The sequence below is a fragment of the Malaclemys terrapin genome, chromosome 1, assembly GCF_027887155.1.
Source record: "Malaclemys terrapin pileata isolate rMalTer1 chromosome 1, rMalTer1.hap1, whole genome shotgun sequence".
In the NCBI taxonomy this organism is placed as follows: Eukaryota; Metazoa; Chordata; order Testudines; family Emydidae; genus Malaclemys; species Malaclemys terrapin.
In genome coordinates this window covers 93,091,534-93,109,247 of record NC_071505.1, presented here as the reverse complement: position 1 = coordinate 93,109,247, position 17,714 = coordinate 93,091,534, and the positions used below count along the sequence as shown (strand labels likewise).

General features: G+C 48.7%; 1 protein-coding gene across 1 annotated transcript; it reads right to left on the bottom strand.

Annotated features, from left to right (window-relative positions):
* Positions 1-1,397: 1,397 nt before the first annotated feature.
* On the bottom strand, positions 1,398-10,835 carry CBX7 (chromobox 7). The gene is made up of 7 exons (XM_054007349.1): positions 10,542-10,835; positions 8,166-8,209; positions 4,140-4,205; positions 3,471-3,537; positions 2,741-2,851; positions 1,563-1,625; positions 1,398-1,451 (listed from the first exon to the last, which is right to left on the bottom strand). The coding sequence occupies exons 1-7, from the start codon at positions 10,608-10,610 to the stop codon at positions 1,398-1,400; spliced, it is 474 nt and encodes a 157-aa protein (XP_053863324.1). The 5' UTR covers positions 10,611-10,835.
* Positions 10,836-17,714: the final 6,879 nt, after the last annotated feature.

The following is a 17,714-nucleotide window of genomic DNA, read 5'->3' as shown; positions in this document are numbered from 1 at the left end:
AGTCCATGCATTACATATATTTGTTGAAGAACTTTCTGTTCTTTCTCCAGTTTCCCAAGGAACTGGCCACAGATATCCAATGCAGTGTTACTTGGAGAATCTTATGTTGTCTTTGCTGATCTCCATCCCTGGATCGATTATACTCTTCTTTTGGAATTGCAGTGACTGCTGCCCCAGTACCAATTTTAAATTTAAGGGTTTGGCCATTTAGATTCATGCTTGCATAACAAAGTTTGTATGTTTGGTTGAGGATATCGCCCCTAGAAGTATGGACTCATTGTCATCTGATGATAACGCTCCCTTTTGGATTGTTTCTCTGCTTCTGGTGACCTGCATGCTATTGCAAAATGTTCCCTTTTATGGCATTTCCTACATTCTGCCTCTTTACACTGTTGCCATCTGTGGCTTGGTGTCTTGCCACATCTTCCACAGCTTTTCCAATCTTCCCTCCTATTAAGGTTTTTTGGTTTCCCACTCTCTAATTGTGCACTGTTCTTATGTTTTAATTTGGTCTGATTGCTACTTTCACATTTGTGCCTTTTCTCTTTACTGTGTTAATGTTGTCTGATGCAGTCTCCCCTGTGCTGCTAGCATGCAAGTCACTTTGCTGTTGCTTTATGGTTTCTTGTATTCTCAGTTTTGCTATATGTAAGCGGGGGAATAGTCCCGCTATTGTGGGGAACTTTCCTGGCTTATAAATTACCCCGGTGAAATGGTATAGCGAAAGGATCTGAGTCCTCGCTCCCACTTCCTTTATCCAGAGGCCTGCCTGACCTCAAGGGCTCCCCTTCCACTTTCCTGTGTAGCAGAGTCCTTGTAACCCCAAGGTTGGGCCCAGGATTCCTGGGAGGCTCAACCCCCAACCTTGTCATGGTCACTTAGGACAGGGGCTAGGGTGTCCCCACTCTGGAACAGTGTTCCCTCTAATTTTTCCCACCCATGTGCAGAATGAATTTTGTTATGTGCACCAATATGGATGTGTGGTGGGGCTGGAGATGAGGGGCTCAGGGCTGGGACAGAGAGTTGGGGTGCAGGGGAGGGGTGAGAGCTCCAGCTGGGGGTGCAGGCTCTGGGTGGGGCTGGGGATGAGGAGTTTGGCGTGCAGGCTGCCGTGGGACTGCAACGGGGAGAGAGGACTTGCCCCCCAGCAGCACCTGGGCTCGGGGGGAGAGGCGCCTCTCCCACGACCCCAACCCAGCCTGGCCCTGACCTACTGCAGCTGTGAGAGAGGCGCCCCTCCCCTGGCCCCAACGCTTCCTGGCTCGGAGCTGCCAGGCTGGGGCCACGGGAGAGACGCCTCTCCCCTGGCTGCGGCAGGTCCGTGGTTGGGCTGGGTTGGGTTGGGGCCGGGGGAGAGGAATCACTCCCCGCCGCAGCCCTGAGCACCTATGTGGTGCTTAATAGGCTGCTGCGCGGCCCCGCAGCTTAAAGCAGGGGTGGCCAACCTGAGCCTGAGAAGCAGCCAGAATTGACCAATGTGCATTGCCAAAGAGCCACAGTAACACGTCAGCAGCCCCCCTGTCAGCTCCCCCTCTTGCCCCCCTGCCCCCAGTGTCTCCCACCCGCCAGCAGCACCGCTTCTCCTTTCCCTTGTGGGCACTCCTCAGGTCCATACCGTAAAGCCTCTGTGAATGGGAGTGGAGCAGAAAGGCCAGTCATCCCAGAATATCAGAACTAAAGCACTTGTGTGTTTCAATGCCCTTGCAGGGACAGAACCATGCTAAGAGGAAGGGGGATAACGGTCTACAGGTGCATAAACGCCTAAGGAGGAGAGAGTTGTACAGCAAGGTCACTGAGCAGAGGGAAAGCTTGAGATGAATGTATCAAGTCAACCATCCCAACAGCAAGAGCTATTACTGTACAGCAGGGGTTCTCAAACTCTAGGTCGGGACCCCAAAGTGGGTCACGACCCTATTTTAAGGGGGTCGCCAAGGCTGGTGTTGGCCCTGTGCCCCAGCAAGTCTGAAGCCCAAGCCCCATCGCCCAGGGCTAAGCCCTTGGGCTTCAGCTTTAGCCCCCGCACCTGGGGCGGTAGGGCTCGGTCTTTGGTACCCCCTCCTAGGGTCATGTCGTAATTTTTCTTGTCAGAAGGGGGGCACGGTGCAAATGAAGTTTGAGAACCGCTGCTGTACAGAACAGTCCCTGAGACAGCCTGGTCAATCCCTGGGCATTGGTCTAGGAGTCAGGAGACCTGGGTTCTAGTCTTGTGTCTGCCACTGATCTTCTAAATGACCATGGATAAGTCACTTCATCCCTCTATGCCTCCATTTCCCTTCCCATCTTTTGTTTGTCCTCTAAGGTCTCCAGGGAAAGGGTGGTCTCTCACTATGTGATCGTCCAGTGCCTAGCACAACAGGACCATGATCTTGACTGGAGCCTCTTGGCCCTACCATAATAAAAGCAAATACAAGTTGGAAGCTTAATTGCTTGGAATATTTAAAATTGCGAAAACATCCTGGAGAAGAATACCATGGAGAGGTCTGCAAAAAGGAAAGGGTAGCTGAGCCAATAAGTCTTTCCTCTCTATCACCTCCATGGCACAGCAGTGGGCAGAGACATTATGGTTACTTGTGCAGGGTTGCTAGAACTTTGCTTCCATGTGACTAATGGCTCTGGCATTCCACAGGGCCAGGGCCCAGTTTGAATCCAGTGAGCACACAAACAGGTAGCATCTTTTTTATGGCAGAAATCTAATTGTTTAGGTACTTACATGGCCCTGATTGCCCTGCAGGGCACCTACCTCCATCCCTTCTGCACAGTGGAACCCACTTGCCCTAATCTGATTCCTCCACTGCCACAACGACCCTCTACAGGCCATCTCCATCTGGGCCTGAGCATGGTTTAAGTTTTGCTGAAAATAAACATTAACATGGAGGCACAAGTTTCACCGGAGAGCTGTTTACAAGACAGAATATCCGAGTGCTGCCCAAACCTCCTCCATCCCTCACACAGGGATAATCTCCAGCAGAGGGATGTTCTCAGTGCCCTCTCAGAGCCTGAAGCAGCAAAGAAAGGGGGCTTGTGCACATTAGAACAAGAGGTGTTTAACATGCCAGCTGACACACTGTAAAATCTTTGCGTACACAGGGCACACTAGTTTTAACACATGCTAGCCAGTTTCTACCACTGCTGCAATGTCCACACTGTTATTTTTAGTGTGCTAGCATGAGCCCCGCCAACACAAGTTTGCGTATTCAGTCTGGGAGTGTGGGCACACCCTCAATGGGAACGCCTTGGGTTCATCTCAATCCGCTAAATGGGTTAAAAACTGCAGCTTGCCTGTCTACACTAGGATTTTAAAACGTGTTATCTATTATGTTTAAAACCCACTACCTTTCTTCCTGGTATGGACAAAGTCAGAGGATACACTATTGCAAACAGAAAGTTAGCTTCACCCTGGAAGATCCATAGATGCAGTAACAAAGGGGCTAAGGATGGGAGAAGACACGCCAGGAAGAGTGAAAGGTTACCTGTAATAAGAGGCGTTTCGGTTTAGGGCCTCTCTTCCTGTATCCTGATGCACGGTCTTTCTCTTCCCTGCAAGGAAAAAAAAAAAAAAAAAACTATGAGACAAGATGACAAACTACAATACAAAACAACATAGCACAAGGTCCAACTAGGGCTTCCACTCTCTGTATCTAGCTAGTTCCCTTAATTCCTTCACCAAACCTCACTGGCCAGCATCATGAGTGAGGAGAAAACCCCAGAGCTGCTTCTTGTGGGAGTAAAAACCTTGTTAGAAAGGAAACTTCAAAGGCTCAGTTGATCTAGGTTGGGATATGGTGCCTCTAGGTCACCTGTTTATATCCAGCCCAGATGGCAATGACTGGAAGTTATTCACACTAGCTCTCCAGCAGCTTTTGGGCAATGAGAGGACAAGCGTCCTTCTCACAAAACCACCATGACTGGCACTGACTTCTTTCCTGCCAGTCTCAGCAGAGTCCCAGGGCTGAATGGGCCATGGAGAATGAACCAAACATTCCCACAGGTGGCCACCCTTGATGGCGATTGAGGCATATTGGCAGGACAGCAGAGATGCTTATGTCATTGCTGCCCATGCTATTCCCATTCTATGCATACAGGACTTTTTTATTTTAAGTTTTCCTGGGGGGGGGGAAGAAGAGACAAAGCCCTCTTACTTCTCTTCATAAGCCACTACCAGGCGAGGATCCAGGATGTGATCCTCCGGCTCCCATGTGCTGTATCTGAAGAAATAAAAATGAATATATTTTAAAAAGACTTCAATGAAATATCTTCTTTGCAAGGGCTGCTACTGGCATTACTGAGGCTCTGGAACCTGCCTCCCATACATAGATCATTCCTCAATGGCAGGTCAGGGACCAGCCACACCACTTTTAGAGCTTTGGGAACTTCCCATCACCCCTTTTCACCTATACATACATACCTCCCCTCCCAGAATCAGTCTAAACCCTACATCATCCACTCTTTGTAAGAGAATAGAGAGGGCTTCCCGCCACAGGTCCCCTCAAAACCTTTCTTAAAGTCAGCAGGAGCATCATAAACTACTCCCACCAATGAAGGCTGAGCAAGTCTGCTTTGCAGTGCTGCTCCCAACTTGGGGAGCAAATCCAGCTCTGCCCCATGGCAGAGCACTAACCACTAAGGCAATGGGCCTGGGTGGGTGGGATTTTCAAGAAAACAGGACACTCGAGATTAATAGATTCCTAAGCAGAAATATATTTCTTCACCTGTGTTATTAACATATCTCAGGTTATTGAAGGTGAAAGGATTAAAACAGCTGAATGGATTTTTCACCACAGATGCTGTTTGTTTAAAAAAAAAAAAAAAAAAAAAAAAGGACACCTAGATTTGGGGCCTAAACTAAGTTGACTATGAGCCTTCAGACCCTTTTGCTATTTCTTATCCTACTAACTCCTCCTATATCGGTGACAAGACGCTAATGGATTAGCTTTTCTACACCAGTTCTAGATTTGGGTAAGAAAAAAAGGGATGCATGCATATTGTTTTCAGCAGCACAGAAGCTATCTAACATAAGCCAGGTGTTGGGGGAGGGGGGGGGGGGGGAAGGACTGGAAATAGTACTTCCGAACTTGGCACCCAGAAAACAGAAGCTAGCCTTGCAGAGCAGAAAGGTCATCAGCCCATCTTCCTCCCTTACTGTTATGCAGCTGAGACAGGAACCAGGGGTTAGGTGAGGTATGTGTGGTATCAGTGAGACATTCTGACTATGGGGAAGTCTTTAAAAAATGCTTTCTGAGAAGAGCTAGAACATGGAAGAGCTAAATGCAAGAGAAAAAACAATTCTGGAAGGGGCACTACTCACAAAGGTCATGTTTGACTGGGGCTGGGGTGTGGTATCCATCTGGAATGCCCATCCCAACAGGGAGGAGAATATCGCTCTAAAACAATATGTTCCAGAGTGATTTATTTTCTGGACTAAAAAGGTCTATGACCCATGCAACAGAGCACACACTCATACATTCCTGAAGGGGGGGAGATAAGTTTACCAAAAACCACATGCAGGGCAGTGGTGTTTGTACAAACATCTCTGCAGCAGAGCAGCAAGCCAAAATTATTACAGAACGGTCTGGTTTTTGGATGAAGAGGTGTACATTATGCGTGTGGTTCTGGAACATTCACTCCTGATGCGGAAGAGAGTATCAAGATAGGGTTTCTAGAATCATCCTCAAGAATCTCCCCTAATGTAGATTCCTCAACAAGGGAGAAGGATAGGTATGAAACCCAGGAATTCTAAGATGTACTTTATTCTAGAAGGTTATGGACAGAGCACAGGGTTAAGAACAGACAGGCCTTCACCATTCCCTGTTAACTGACCCTTCCCACCCTTGTCACTCCACCCTCACCAATTCTCCCGCATCTTTTCACCCAAGCCTCCTGCAGCAGTCTCGGTATCTGCAGGCTGCCAAAGTTAAGATGTTATTTGTGCAGAGGAAGGTTCCTTTCTCTCCCTTCCAGAGATTTTGGCATTCGTTTTTTACAGAAGAGGGAGGGAAAATCAGGCAGAGGATTCCTTTTCTGGTGGCAGAGGAGGAGGGGGATTTGTTACAAAAAACCTGATGGGTGTTTCCTTTCCTCTGCAGCTCAGCTCCCTGCTCACTGCAGTGGCAAAACACTGCATATATATAAAAAAAAAACATGGTGCAATTTGCACCACACACACACACACACACACACAGTCCAGGCTGCAGCAGCAGAACTGCAGAGAGAGCACACACTCTGGAAAACACAGATCACATGATCTCTCTCTCTCTCTCCCTCCCTCCCCCCCCCTCAAACAAGTTGTAAACAAGCTTGTGGCTGAGTCAGATCTGTAACCCTTCCAGTCCCTGCCTGCAGCAGCATAACCCAGAGATTTGATAGGTGTGGCAAATTAATGAGGGAAATTTGAGAAGAATATGTGGAATGCACAGGAAAGGAGCAAATGCACTATTTGTACCTGACCCTTTACTCCTTTCCATCAACACCACAGTGGGAGTAAATGAATAATGGGCAAGGAGATCAGAAACGGCAAAACACACACACACACACAGAGAGGAAGAGAAAACCAAGATGGGTAGAGGGAGAGGGATGTGCTGGAAGGCTAGGATGTAAACACCTAAGTATGCTGCACACCTCTGCATGCACAGAGCATTCAGAGATCAAGGACAGAGACTGGTAAAAGGAAGGAAGAGAGTAAACAACTGAAGTATTTAGGTTTCAAGCAATGCTAGCCCTGGAGAGAACAGGTTTCGAAAATGAGATACCAATCAACAGGGTTTGATATTTTTATGTTTTGAGGTGTCATGGCAGCAAAACAAGGAATCCTCTCCCCTCTGAGCCAGGAGGCTGTGAGGGTTCAAATGCCCATGCTAGGATTTTGTTTCGCTGCGGATCTCAAGGTCTGGGGGGAAAGAAAGGAAGGAAGAAAGAAGGCAAAAGGAGGTAAGTGCTGCACTGTCCTTCAGAAGAGATATTAGACCAAACTCAGTCCACCCATTCCTGCTGGCTAATGATCAAGCAGAAGTGAAATGCTTTCCACAAGTGCAGTCACTGCAGTGGTGCCTAACGGGACAAACACCAATGTTCTGTGCTTCTAGCAGTGCAGACATGCTCCCAACTTGAATGCCTGAATACACAAAGCTGAAGTTAACTATCTGAAGTCAGCAGGCCCACAGAAAATGGCCTTGGTGCTAAGCCGTACTATAGATATTGGTACTCAAGTGTACAGGGTTAAATTCATCACAGAATTTATAGCAAGGAAGAAAATTTTTCCCTTCCCACACCAACCACAGAGATAGGGACTGTATACACTTTGTGTGTGTGTGTGCGCGCACACACACACACACACCTGGGAGGTGGGGGTGTGAGACAGGGCATTTGGGGATGTTTCAACTTCTTTTTAGAAGAGTGAAGGCAGATGTCCATATGGACTGAGGAGGACTAGTCCATTTAGGCAGGCAGTTCATATAGTAATAATTTTACATAATCCCTTTCATCTCACAGCATTTTACAGATTGTTCCCTGCCGAAAAAGTCACTCCCAATTGAAATGCAGCCACTTCTGGGGAAGACTAAAATAACTACTAAAATAATTTAGGAGAGGAACAGAAATATACCCTAACCAATGGAAAATAGTGGTATTCCTCAAAAGGCAACACAGATTCCCTGTGTTGGACTGTGACCAGTAAATCTGAGTCAGTGCCTCTTCTCTCGTGAAGGGAAATCTTTAATGATAAGAGGTAATGCTCACAATTTGTGTCTTATCCAAAAGGAAGCACTTCTAGAGGCAACCCACCCTCTAATAATATGCTAGGGGGTCTTCTCAGTACTGACCTGGAAGGAAGAACACCTCCTACTGAATGTAATACTTAAAACCATAGCACCTGGGTTTCCCTTGGAGTTTTCCTATGTAAGATGGATGGATTGGAAGTAGTCAGCAAGTGGACAGTTTCAGAGGGGAGTGGATAATCGAAAGAAAAGAGAGAGGCAACTGAGGGATATGGGCCCATGCTTCAGCCTCACATGTATTAAGTCAGTCAGGAATATGGGTACATAGTGTGTGTTTGGGGCTGTCTGTCTTTTCTGGAGCAAGGCACAAGAGAACATATGTTAATAACATGGGGAGCAGAAATACAGCCAAAGCCATTACTGACAAGTGGGGGGGAGAGGAGAGAAGATACTTACTTTGGGGGCCATCCTTTCCACTTCACCAGGTATTCTACATTACCCTAGAGAGAGAGAAGGGGGAAAAAATGATAAGCCTTGCAACCCAAAATGGGTCCTACAGGAAGAAGAGAAACTGTGTTAAGAGAATGCCCTTTGGTCTGCACTGGCAACAGTGCGCACTGAAGAGCTTGTTCCCCATCACTACCTTTAAAAAAAAAATTAAGCCTTTTCTTCATTAAACTGAATAATCCATAGGTTTCTCAAGCACATGCATGTGTAGTCCTGGTACTCTCAAATGACCCTACTATCAACCAGGGAGCACAGCTCTGCAGGTGCTTCGAAAGTGACCAGTACCAGAAGGCGGAGCCCCAGCAACCCTCCAACAAGCAGCCCACATGTGCACAGCTCCATAACTCATGAGCAACCCTACAACAAGTCCACATGCATAAACATGATGGGAGGAAAACTCATGCCATGAATGGAACAAGTGTCTGAGGGGCTAGTTATAAGAAGCCAGAAGAAATACAAAATTTTAGAAGCTATGAAATGCCTCTTTGGCATGTCCCCTTCCAGTTGCTACATGCTTTGCACAAACACTGTCCCCTCCATCCAAGCCACTCAACCTTCTGACCTGAACAAACAGTAATTCAAAGCTGAATTTAAAGGTATCCACTTACTTGTTCACTATATAGGGGGGAGAAGGAAGAAATGGGAGAGTATGGAAATCAATTCAAGAGCCCTGAGGAGCAGGTGTACAACTGATATGATCTTTGAGAAATAATAAATAACAGCATGATTTTGCCCTTAGAACTCTTCCTGAAGTGTGGTTTGTACACACATACTTATGGAGGCAGGGCATGGAAAATGTAAAAATTAAGATACACTTAACATACACAATGGGTTGTAGGGGGAAGGGAGATCATGCAATTGGTTTCATTTTCTTGAAGGGTGGGGGTTCAGCTTTCAAATATGTGAAAAAATACTGCCTTATAAGCCATTGAAGGCTCTCACGACATTTCACAGGTGTTTATGGTTAATCCTCATAATAGCCCATGAGGTGGTTAATACCTGCTTCATCCCCATTTTACAGCTGTGAAAACAGAGTCACTAAATTCAAAACCAACATTTTCAGGAGTGTCCATTGATTTTGGGTGCCCGATTGACACATCTCGGCATGAATTTCAGAAGTGCTGAACATCAATAATTCCAATTCAAGTTAATGGGAGCTCAACACCCCTGAAAAAAGTCAGAGCCCCATAGCATCTCAGAGCATTCAAGAACAGTACACAAAATTAGTGGCAACTAAAAAAAATAGGCCAAAATAACTTGGTTATCAAAAGGTCACCAAAAGAGTCAGTGTCAGAAGTAGAAACCCAGCTCCTTCAATTCCCGCTTCTATCATTTAAGCACAATGCCGTGCTTTCTCATACAATGATCCCTCCCAGAGTCCCACATCAACATTTCAACATTCATTGCACTATGCCTTATTCAATCACCCCATCATCTACAGAAGTGCCCATTCAAACCACAAGTACAGCTCAGCACCCAAGAGTCAAGACGGCGCAAAAATGACTTGTCTAAGGTAGCAGAGGTGATAGGATAAACATGCAGGCATCTCTCCCATTTCCATCAGTGCTTCTCTCCCCATACCCACATTTTTCCAAAAAGAAATGAACCCTTACTGCAAATTAAAATCTCAAGGAATTGAAGATATACGCCATACTTAAAAAGACTTGCACCCACAGGCATGAAGGATCAAGAAAGGGAGGTCAGCAAATTTGGCAAGGTGGCCTCTTCTTGAACGGGCCATTACTCATTTAAGGGGAGGTGGTAAAAGGAAAAGATGACCTAGTTGTGGGAGGTGGAAAAGGGGAAGAAGAACGGGCAGGGATCCTCTTTCCCCTACAAACTCACATCTAGCTCTTCTTTCTCTCCATTCCTGCAGGGAACAGCATGCAGAGATGCATGTATGGAAATGGTACCTGTCCTCTCTCTGGAAGGTTGGAGGAGTAGGTGATGGTGACCCCCACCATACAGCTCTACTTGTAACATGGTGACAGAAAAACATACCCATGCCCTGCAGCACTGGGGCTTGACGATGATCCCCCTCACGCCCCCTTCCCGCAGCATGGTGCTAGTACCCATCACCACGCCCCCCCCTCCCGCATGCAGCATGGGTGGGGGTACATACTGATGCCCCCATACCCGATGCCTGCAGCATGGGGTGGGAGGTAGATGCCCGTGTCCGTCACACCCCCTACAGCACAGAATATGTACGAGAAGGCACGACAGGGGAGCTGGGCCTCCTGCGCCCCTTCCCTGCAGCGTGGAGCTCTGGAGCCCCCCGCACGGGAGGGCGAGGTGGGAAATAGATGCTGGTGCCTCCCCTCTCACCTTCCTTATGCGCTTCTTCCTGATACTCTCCACCGCAAACACCTGCTCCCCGATAGCAGAGAGCTCCATGCAGGGGGAAGGAGGAGGCGGCTGCTCCCCGTACCGCTGCGGGGGGGACCGGCTGCAAGAAGGCGGCGGGTGCGGTAGTAGCTCCTACTGCTGCTGGTCCCTGTCTTACTCACGCTCACACACCCCCTCGCGCTCAATCACGCCGCCGACAACGTTCCATTTTAGAATCTGCGCAACATTTTCCCAGGCGCGCGCGAGCCCCCCACCCCCTTCCGCGGGCGCGCGGGCGCGCGCCTGGCCGAGTCCCTCCTCCCGCCAAGCGGATCGTGAGCGTGAGATATATCCCCGGCCTTCGCTCGCCGTTCCCGACGGGTCTCTATTTGGCGCTGCCTAGACGGCTAAGGTTGAAGGGTGGGGCCTAGACCAGTTTTCTCTGCACAGCCCGCCGAGCCCGGAGCTTCTTTACTCCCAACCTCTGTAGGAGGAGCTGAGGGAGTGAGAGGCATTGGGCTCCTCGCTGTCATGGGTTCTAATCCCAACGGTACCCCCTTTTGGGAGACAAATAGCCCTTGTCTGTAGCAGCCTGAGGGGCAGATGCAGTGTTTTCCTTTCATAACTGGGAGGGGAAGGAGGTGGTCTCACCCCTGTCTTTCCCCTCCAGCATTTCTCATTCCCTCTGAAAGCCTAAGAGCAACATTGCTGAGCTCTGTGGGGATTAGAGCAGGGTAGGTTTTTTGCTATTTAAGAACAGACCTTAAATGAGGAAATGCAGTGCAGTCCCTGGATAGTGCACTGGACTGGGAGCCAGGAGACCTGGGCTCTGTTCCCAGCTCTGCCCCTGATGAGCATGTGGAAGTAATGCTTTCTACCATCTCCAGTGGGCTAAGAGACTCATTCCATCTTGGCGCACAATGATCTGACTTCAGATGTTCAGGCTTTGGTCACCTCTCAGCTGGGCTACAATAATGTGATGTAGCTAGGCATGAAGCCTTCAGCTCTCAGGAAACTCCAACTAGTATAGAACATTGCAGTGCATCACCTCAGCAACACAGGCAACTGTGAGCACATCACAACTGTCCCCTGCTCTCTACCCTGGCTTTTCAGAGAATATCAAGTTGAAGGTCTCAGAATTTATCTTCAAAGTGTTCCATGGCCTGTGCCGAGGATATCTAAAAGACAATCTAAAGATACAGGATGAAGACCACGGTTGACAACTTTGCTTCTCTGGCACCATGGAATCTCTACCACCAGGGTAAAGTTTGTCTGTGCAAAAGACAGAGCTTTTTCAGGGGTCAGTCCAAGAATGTGGAATGAACTCTGAGGGCCATCACAAACCTCATCACCTTCTGCTCAAAGGCCCAGGTGCATTTCTTTGACCTTACCTTCTGTAATATAAACACATAGCTGTGTGTGTGCGCGTGCACACGCACTGGCAGCTCCCCCCACTTCCTCCCGACCACTGGTGGGCCCAGCGGAGTGCTCTGGGGCTGGGGGAGGAGGAGCAGGGGCAGGAAGAGGTGGGGTGGGGCCTTGGGGGAAGGGGTGGAGTGGGGGCAGGGCCTGGGGCTGAGCCAGGGGTCAAGCATCCCCCAGCACTTTGGAAAGTCGGCACCTGTGCTAGCAGGTCCCAGATCCTCTCTTAATTGGGTTGCGAAATACTGAAAATGAACCAACTCCCTCCAGAGAAATCCTTTTGGAGTTTTCACTAGTTGGAATGTGGGCGATTGAGAAGTTCAGAACAGTTCCAGATGTCCGAGAGCTTTCGAGCCAAACTTTGTTCCCTGGCTCGAAAGGTAGTGCTTTTGTTCTGTAGTGCTTCTGTTCTGTGCTGAACATTGATGTTTTCTTGCTGCCAAATTTTTATTTTGGCATCCTATTTTCAAAATTCCTGCAGGTTGGTTTACTTAGGTTTAAGTTGTATTTATGCCACAGATAAAGGCATCCTTAGTCATCATCCCATGAGAAATTTTGCTGGAGATAGTCTTGATGCAAGTGGTGTTGACTGATATGCCAGGAATGCTTTATATGGGTCCACTGATTTTCAGTGGCAGATTATCCAATGGGCCCATGAGGCCTGTGCCCAGGGCCCCTGGCCAATTGGGGGGTCCTGGAAAAATGGGCATCCCAGCAGAAATCCACTGTGGGGCGCCGGAAGCCCAGAGAACTGGTTAAAGCTGTGTGGCATGCAGGAAAACCCCAGTGCCCCAACCTGGGTTCCCGGCAGAAGTGCAGGACAGGTAGGGTGGGGGAAGCCCCAGCACTCCGACGCTGGTCCCCAGCAGAAGCATGGGGTGGCAGGGGAAGCTCCATCGCCCAGGCCCCGGGACTGGAGGAGCTTTCGCTCCCTGCCGTGGCCTCAGGACTGGAGGAGCACTCACTACCCGCTATGACCCCAGGGCCGTGACGGGGGACAGAGCTTCTCCGGTCTTGGGGCCAGAGTGAGTGGGGGGGGGCAGAAAGGAGAGAACAGGGGGTGGGGCTGCAGTGGGGGGGGTGAATCGGGCAGGACTGTAGGCAAAACGGACAGGGCTGTGGGGGAAGGGGCAGAATGGGATGGGGCTGTGGGTGGAACAGGGGCGGGGCTGCAGGGGAAGGGTCAGAACAGGGTGGGGCTGTGGGCGGGGCCGCAGGCGGAAGGGGTGAGGCAGGGCCATGATTCCGGCACTGGGGCCACCCCACTTGCTCTGGTCCAGGCCCCAGGAGACCTTAATTCGCCTCTGTCTACACTGCTCCTTCCACCTCCCCTGTTGGCTCTGGGGGTAATGTGGACTACTAGTATCTTGTTCAAAATCAAAGTCCTGTGAAATTCTGGGAATGTTTCAGAGGTAAATTGAGGGTCATCATCAGATATGAGGATTTCAGGAACTCCATGACTTGCAAATATTGACTTTATTTTTGGATGACCTTTGCCGATGAAGTCTGCGTACGTATAGCCAAGTCAAAGGCCTGGTCCACACTAACCCCCCACTTCGAACTAAGATACGCAACTTCAGCTACGTTATTCACGTAGCTGAAGTCGAAGTATTTTAGTTCGAACTTACCGCGGGTCCAGACGCGGCAGGCAGGCTCCCCCGTCGACTCCGCGTACTCCTCTCGCGGAGCAGAGACGGCGAGCACTTCCAGGATTGATCCGGGATCGATTTATCGCGTCTAGACAAGACATGATAAATCGATTCCAGAAGATCGATTGCTTACCGCCGGACCCGGAGGTAAGTATAGACGTACCCAAATATATCTGGAGAAGTAATCAACTACAATAATGTATATGTGTCCTTTCCAGAAAAACATCTGTGGCTACCCACCTCCAAGGTCTGTCAGGTAGCTTTGTAAAAAATAATGGTTGTCAATTGGGTTTTTTTTTCTTCCTCTTGTTACATTGCAGTCCTCTACTAAGGTCTGAATTTGCCTACTCAGACTGGGCCACCATACAGATTGCTGTCCTTGTGCCCTGCACTTGTTTATACCTGGGCATACCTCATGGATTGTGGAGAGTATCTCTTTCTGAAGTACTGAAGGGATAAGAATGAACTGGCCTTTGAGAAACAGGCCCTTGGCCATGTGAAGGTCATTTCAGTCCTGTCAATATGATAACAGATCTGTTGGAAGTCGACTCCTTTAACTCCACTCTGTTTGGCAACATCGAGTCATTTTCTGGCAAGTCTGAGTCTTTAGTTGTTCATCTCTAATTTACTGAAGTCAGTTGGCAGATGCTGGAATTGCTGCCAGAACAGGGTCAATGTAGACTTTGACATCTTTCTCTCAAGCCTCTTCTGTTGGTGGCTGCTCAACTGGGACTCTAGATAGAGTGTCTGCTGCTATGAGTACTTTCCCTGGTATGTTGCAAGAAAATCACATTAGCCACAGTCAAAATCTTTGAATCCTAGGTGAAAGGTCATCCAATGGTTTTGAACCCAATAGTGCTACTAAGGGCTTGTGGTCTGTTTCTGTGTTAAAATTCAGGCGAAACAGATATGCACTGAGCTGTTCATAGGCCCACATGACTGCTAGAGCTTCCTCTTCCATGTGGGCCTACCGTTGCTTGGTTTCTGTGAGGCTTCTTGAAATGAAGGCAACTGGTCTTTGGTCACCTTTTGTCTGCTTTTATGTCAGCACTGTTTCTAACCGATATGAAGATACACTGCTGCTACAATTGTTGGGTAGTTTACAGAATATTGTGCCAAAACAGGTAGAGATGCCTATAGTTCATTTATTTTACTACATGCATTTTGTTGTGGCTTCCCCAAATACAGATATTTTGACCATTAAGGAGCTCTTTTAAGGGTTTTTTTAGATGAGCTAAATCTGATAAGAATTTTCCAAAATGACTAATCATGCCCAGGAATCATTTTATAGCAAAAACGTCTTTGGGTTCAGGTAAGGCGAGTAATGCCTTCAGTTTGTCTGAATTCAGCTGAATTCCATTTACTAATGATGTGTCATATCTGCTCCTTTCCATGTTCACATTTCTCATTTCAGAGTGAGGTCAGCTTGTTGGAAGCATCTCAAAACTGCATGTAGTCGCTCATCATGTTCATTTTTATCTCTGCCATATACTAACCCATCATCTGCATGGCAAAGGGTGCCAGGCAAACCTGACATGATCTGAGAGATTTTCTTTTGGAAATGTTCTAGTGCTGAAGATATGCCAAAAGGAAGATGACTGAAACAGTACCTTTCAGATGGGATGATGAATGTATTAATTCTTAGCAAGGGGGATTTGCCAGAAGCCTGCTGTAGCATCTAACTTTGAGAAGACTTTGGCTTCTATAACTAAGCTAATTTCTGGTTAACTGAATGAAGCATGTATCTCACTCTGCACATGCTTTTATTAATTTGTGTGAGTTCCACACAAATCTGGATTTTGTCATTGGGCTTTGGTACTACAATCATCCCTGGACTCCAATCAGTGGGTTCTTCTATCTGGAAAATAAACCCTATATGTTCCATTCTCTTTCATTCTTCTTTAACTTTCCCTAACAAGAGTTTAGCAAGGTGACCTGGAGCTTTGAGAGCAAAGGGAGTTGCTGGTGGCATCAATTTTATTTGGTACTCCCCTGACAGCTACCCTAGCCTTGTGAAGATGTGTGGATACATTTCCTGAATAGTTTGCTTTCTGCCAGTAATGCATTAAATTTCTCTACTAGGTGTAGTCCTTGTATTGCTGGCAATCCTAGTAGGGGAATTGTCAGTCCATGCATTACATATATTTGTTGAAGAACTTTCTGTTCTTTCTCCAGTTTCCCAAGGAACTGGCCACAGATATCCAATGCAGTGTTACTTGGAGAATCTTATGTTGTCTTTGCTGATCTCCATCCCTGGATCGATTATACTCTTCTTTTGGAATTGCAGTGACTGCTGCCCCAGTACCAATTTTAAATTTAAGGGTTTGGCCATTTAGATTCATGCTTGCATAACAAAGTTTGTATGTTTGGTTGAGGATATCGCCCCTAGAAGTATGGACTCATTGTCATCTGATGATAACGCTCCCTTTTGGATTGTTTCTCTGCTTCTGGTGACCTGCATGCTATTGCAAAATGTTCCCTTTTATGGCATTTCCTACATTCTGCCTCTTTACACTGTTGCCATCTGTGGCTTGGTGTCTTGCCACATCTTCCACAGCTTTTCCAATCTTCCCTCCTATTAAGGTTTTTTGGTTTCCCACTCTCTAATTGTGCACTGTTCTTATGTTTTAATTTGGTCTGATTGCTACTTTCACATTTGTGCCTTTTCTCTTTACTGTGTTAATGTTGTCTGATGCAGTCTCCCCTGTGCTGCTAGCATGCAAGTCACTTTGCTGTTGCTTTATGGTTTCTTGTATTCTCAGTTTTGCTATATGTAAGCGGGGGAATAGTCCCGCTATTGTGGGGAACTTTCCTGGCTTATAAATTACCCCGGTGAAATGGTATAGCGAAAGGATCTGAGTCCTCGCTCCCACTTCCTTTATCCAGAGGCCTGCCTGACCTCAAGGGCTCCCCTTCCACTTTCCTGTGTAGCAGAGTCCTTGTAACCCCAAGGTTGGGCCCAGGATTCCTGGGAGGCTCAACCCCCAACCTTGTCATGGTCACTTAGGACAGGGGCTAGGGTGTCCCCACTCTGGAACAGTGTTCCCTCTAATTTTTCCCACCCATGTGCAGAATGAATTTTGTTATGTGCACCAATATGGATGTGTGGTGGGGCTGGAGATGAGGGGCTCAGGGCTGGGACAGAGAGTTGGGGTGCAGGGGAGGGGTGAGAGCTCCAGCTGGGGGTGCAGGCTCTGGGTGGGGCTGGGGATGAGGAGTTTGGCGTGCAGGCTGCCGTGGGACTGCAACGGGGAGAGAGGACTTGCCCCCCAGCAGCACCTGGGCTCGGGGGGAGAGGCGCCTCTCCCACGACCCCAACCCAGCCTGGCCCTGACCTACTGCAGCTGTGAGAGAGGCGCCCCTCCCCTGGCCCCAACGCTTCCTGGCTCGGAGCTGCCAGGCTGGGGCCACGGGAGAGACGCCTCTCCCCTGGCTGCGGCAGGTCCGTGGTTGGGCTGGGTTGGGTTGGGGCCGGGGGAGAGGAATCACTCCCCGCCGCAGCCCTGAGCACCTATGTGGTGCTTAATAGGCTGCTGCGCGGCCCCGCAGCTTAAAGCAGGGGTGGCCAACCTGAGCCTGAGAAGCAGCCAGAATTGACCAATGTGCATTGCCAAAGAGCCACAGTAACACGTCAGCAGCCCCCCTGTCAGCTCCCCCTCTTGCCCCCCTGCCCCCAGTGTCTCCCACCCGCCAGCAGCACCGCCGATTAGCACCTAACCCTCCATCCCTGCGCCTCCTGCCCACCATGATCAGCTGTTTTGTGGTGTGCAGGGGGTTTGGTGGGAGGGGAGGAGCAAGGGCTCAGCAGACTATGGGGAAGGGGCGGGGGCCTTGGGGGAAGGAATGGAGTGGGGCCGGGGTCTGGGGCAGAGCCATGGGTTGAGCAGTGAGCACCCTGTAGCACATTGGAAAGTTGGCGCCTATGCAAGGAGCCGCATATTAACCTCTGAAGAGCCTCATGTGGCTCCGGAGCCACAGGTTGGCCACCCCTGGCTTAAAGGGAACTTAGCTCAGGGTGCTCTCTCCACTCTGGACGCTTCCCTGATCCACTGACCATTGCATATAGTTCAAGCAAATACAATTTATTAAAGAGCAATCAGTT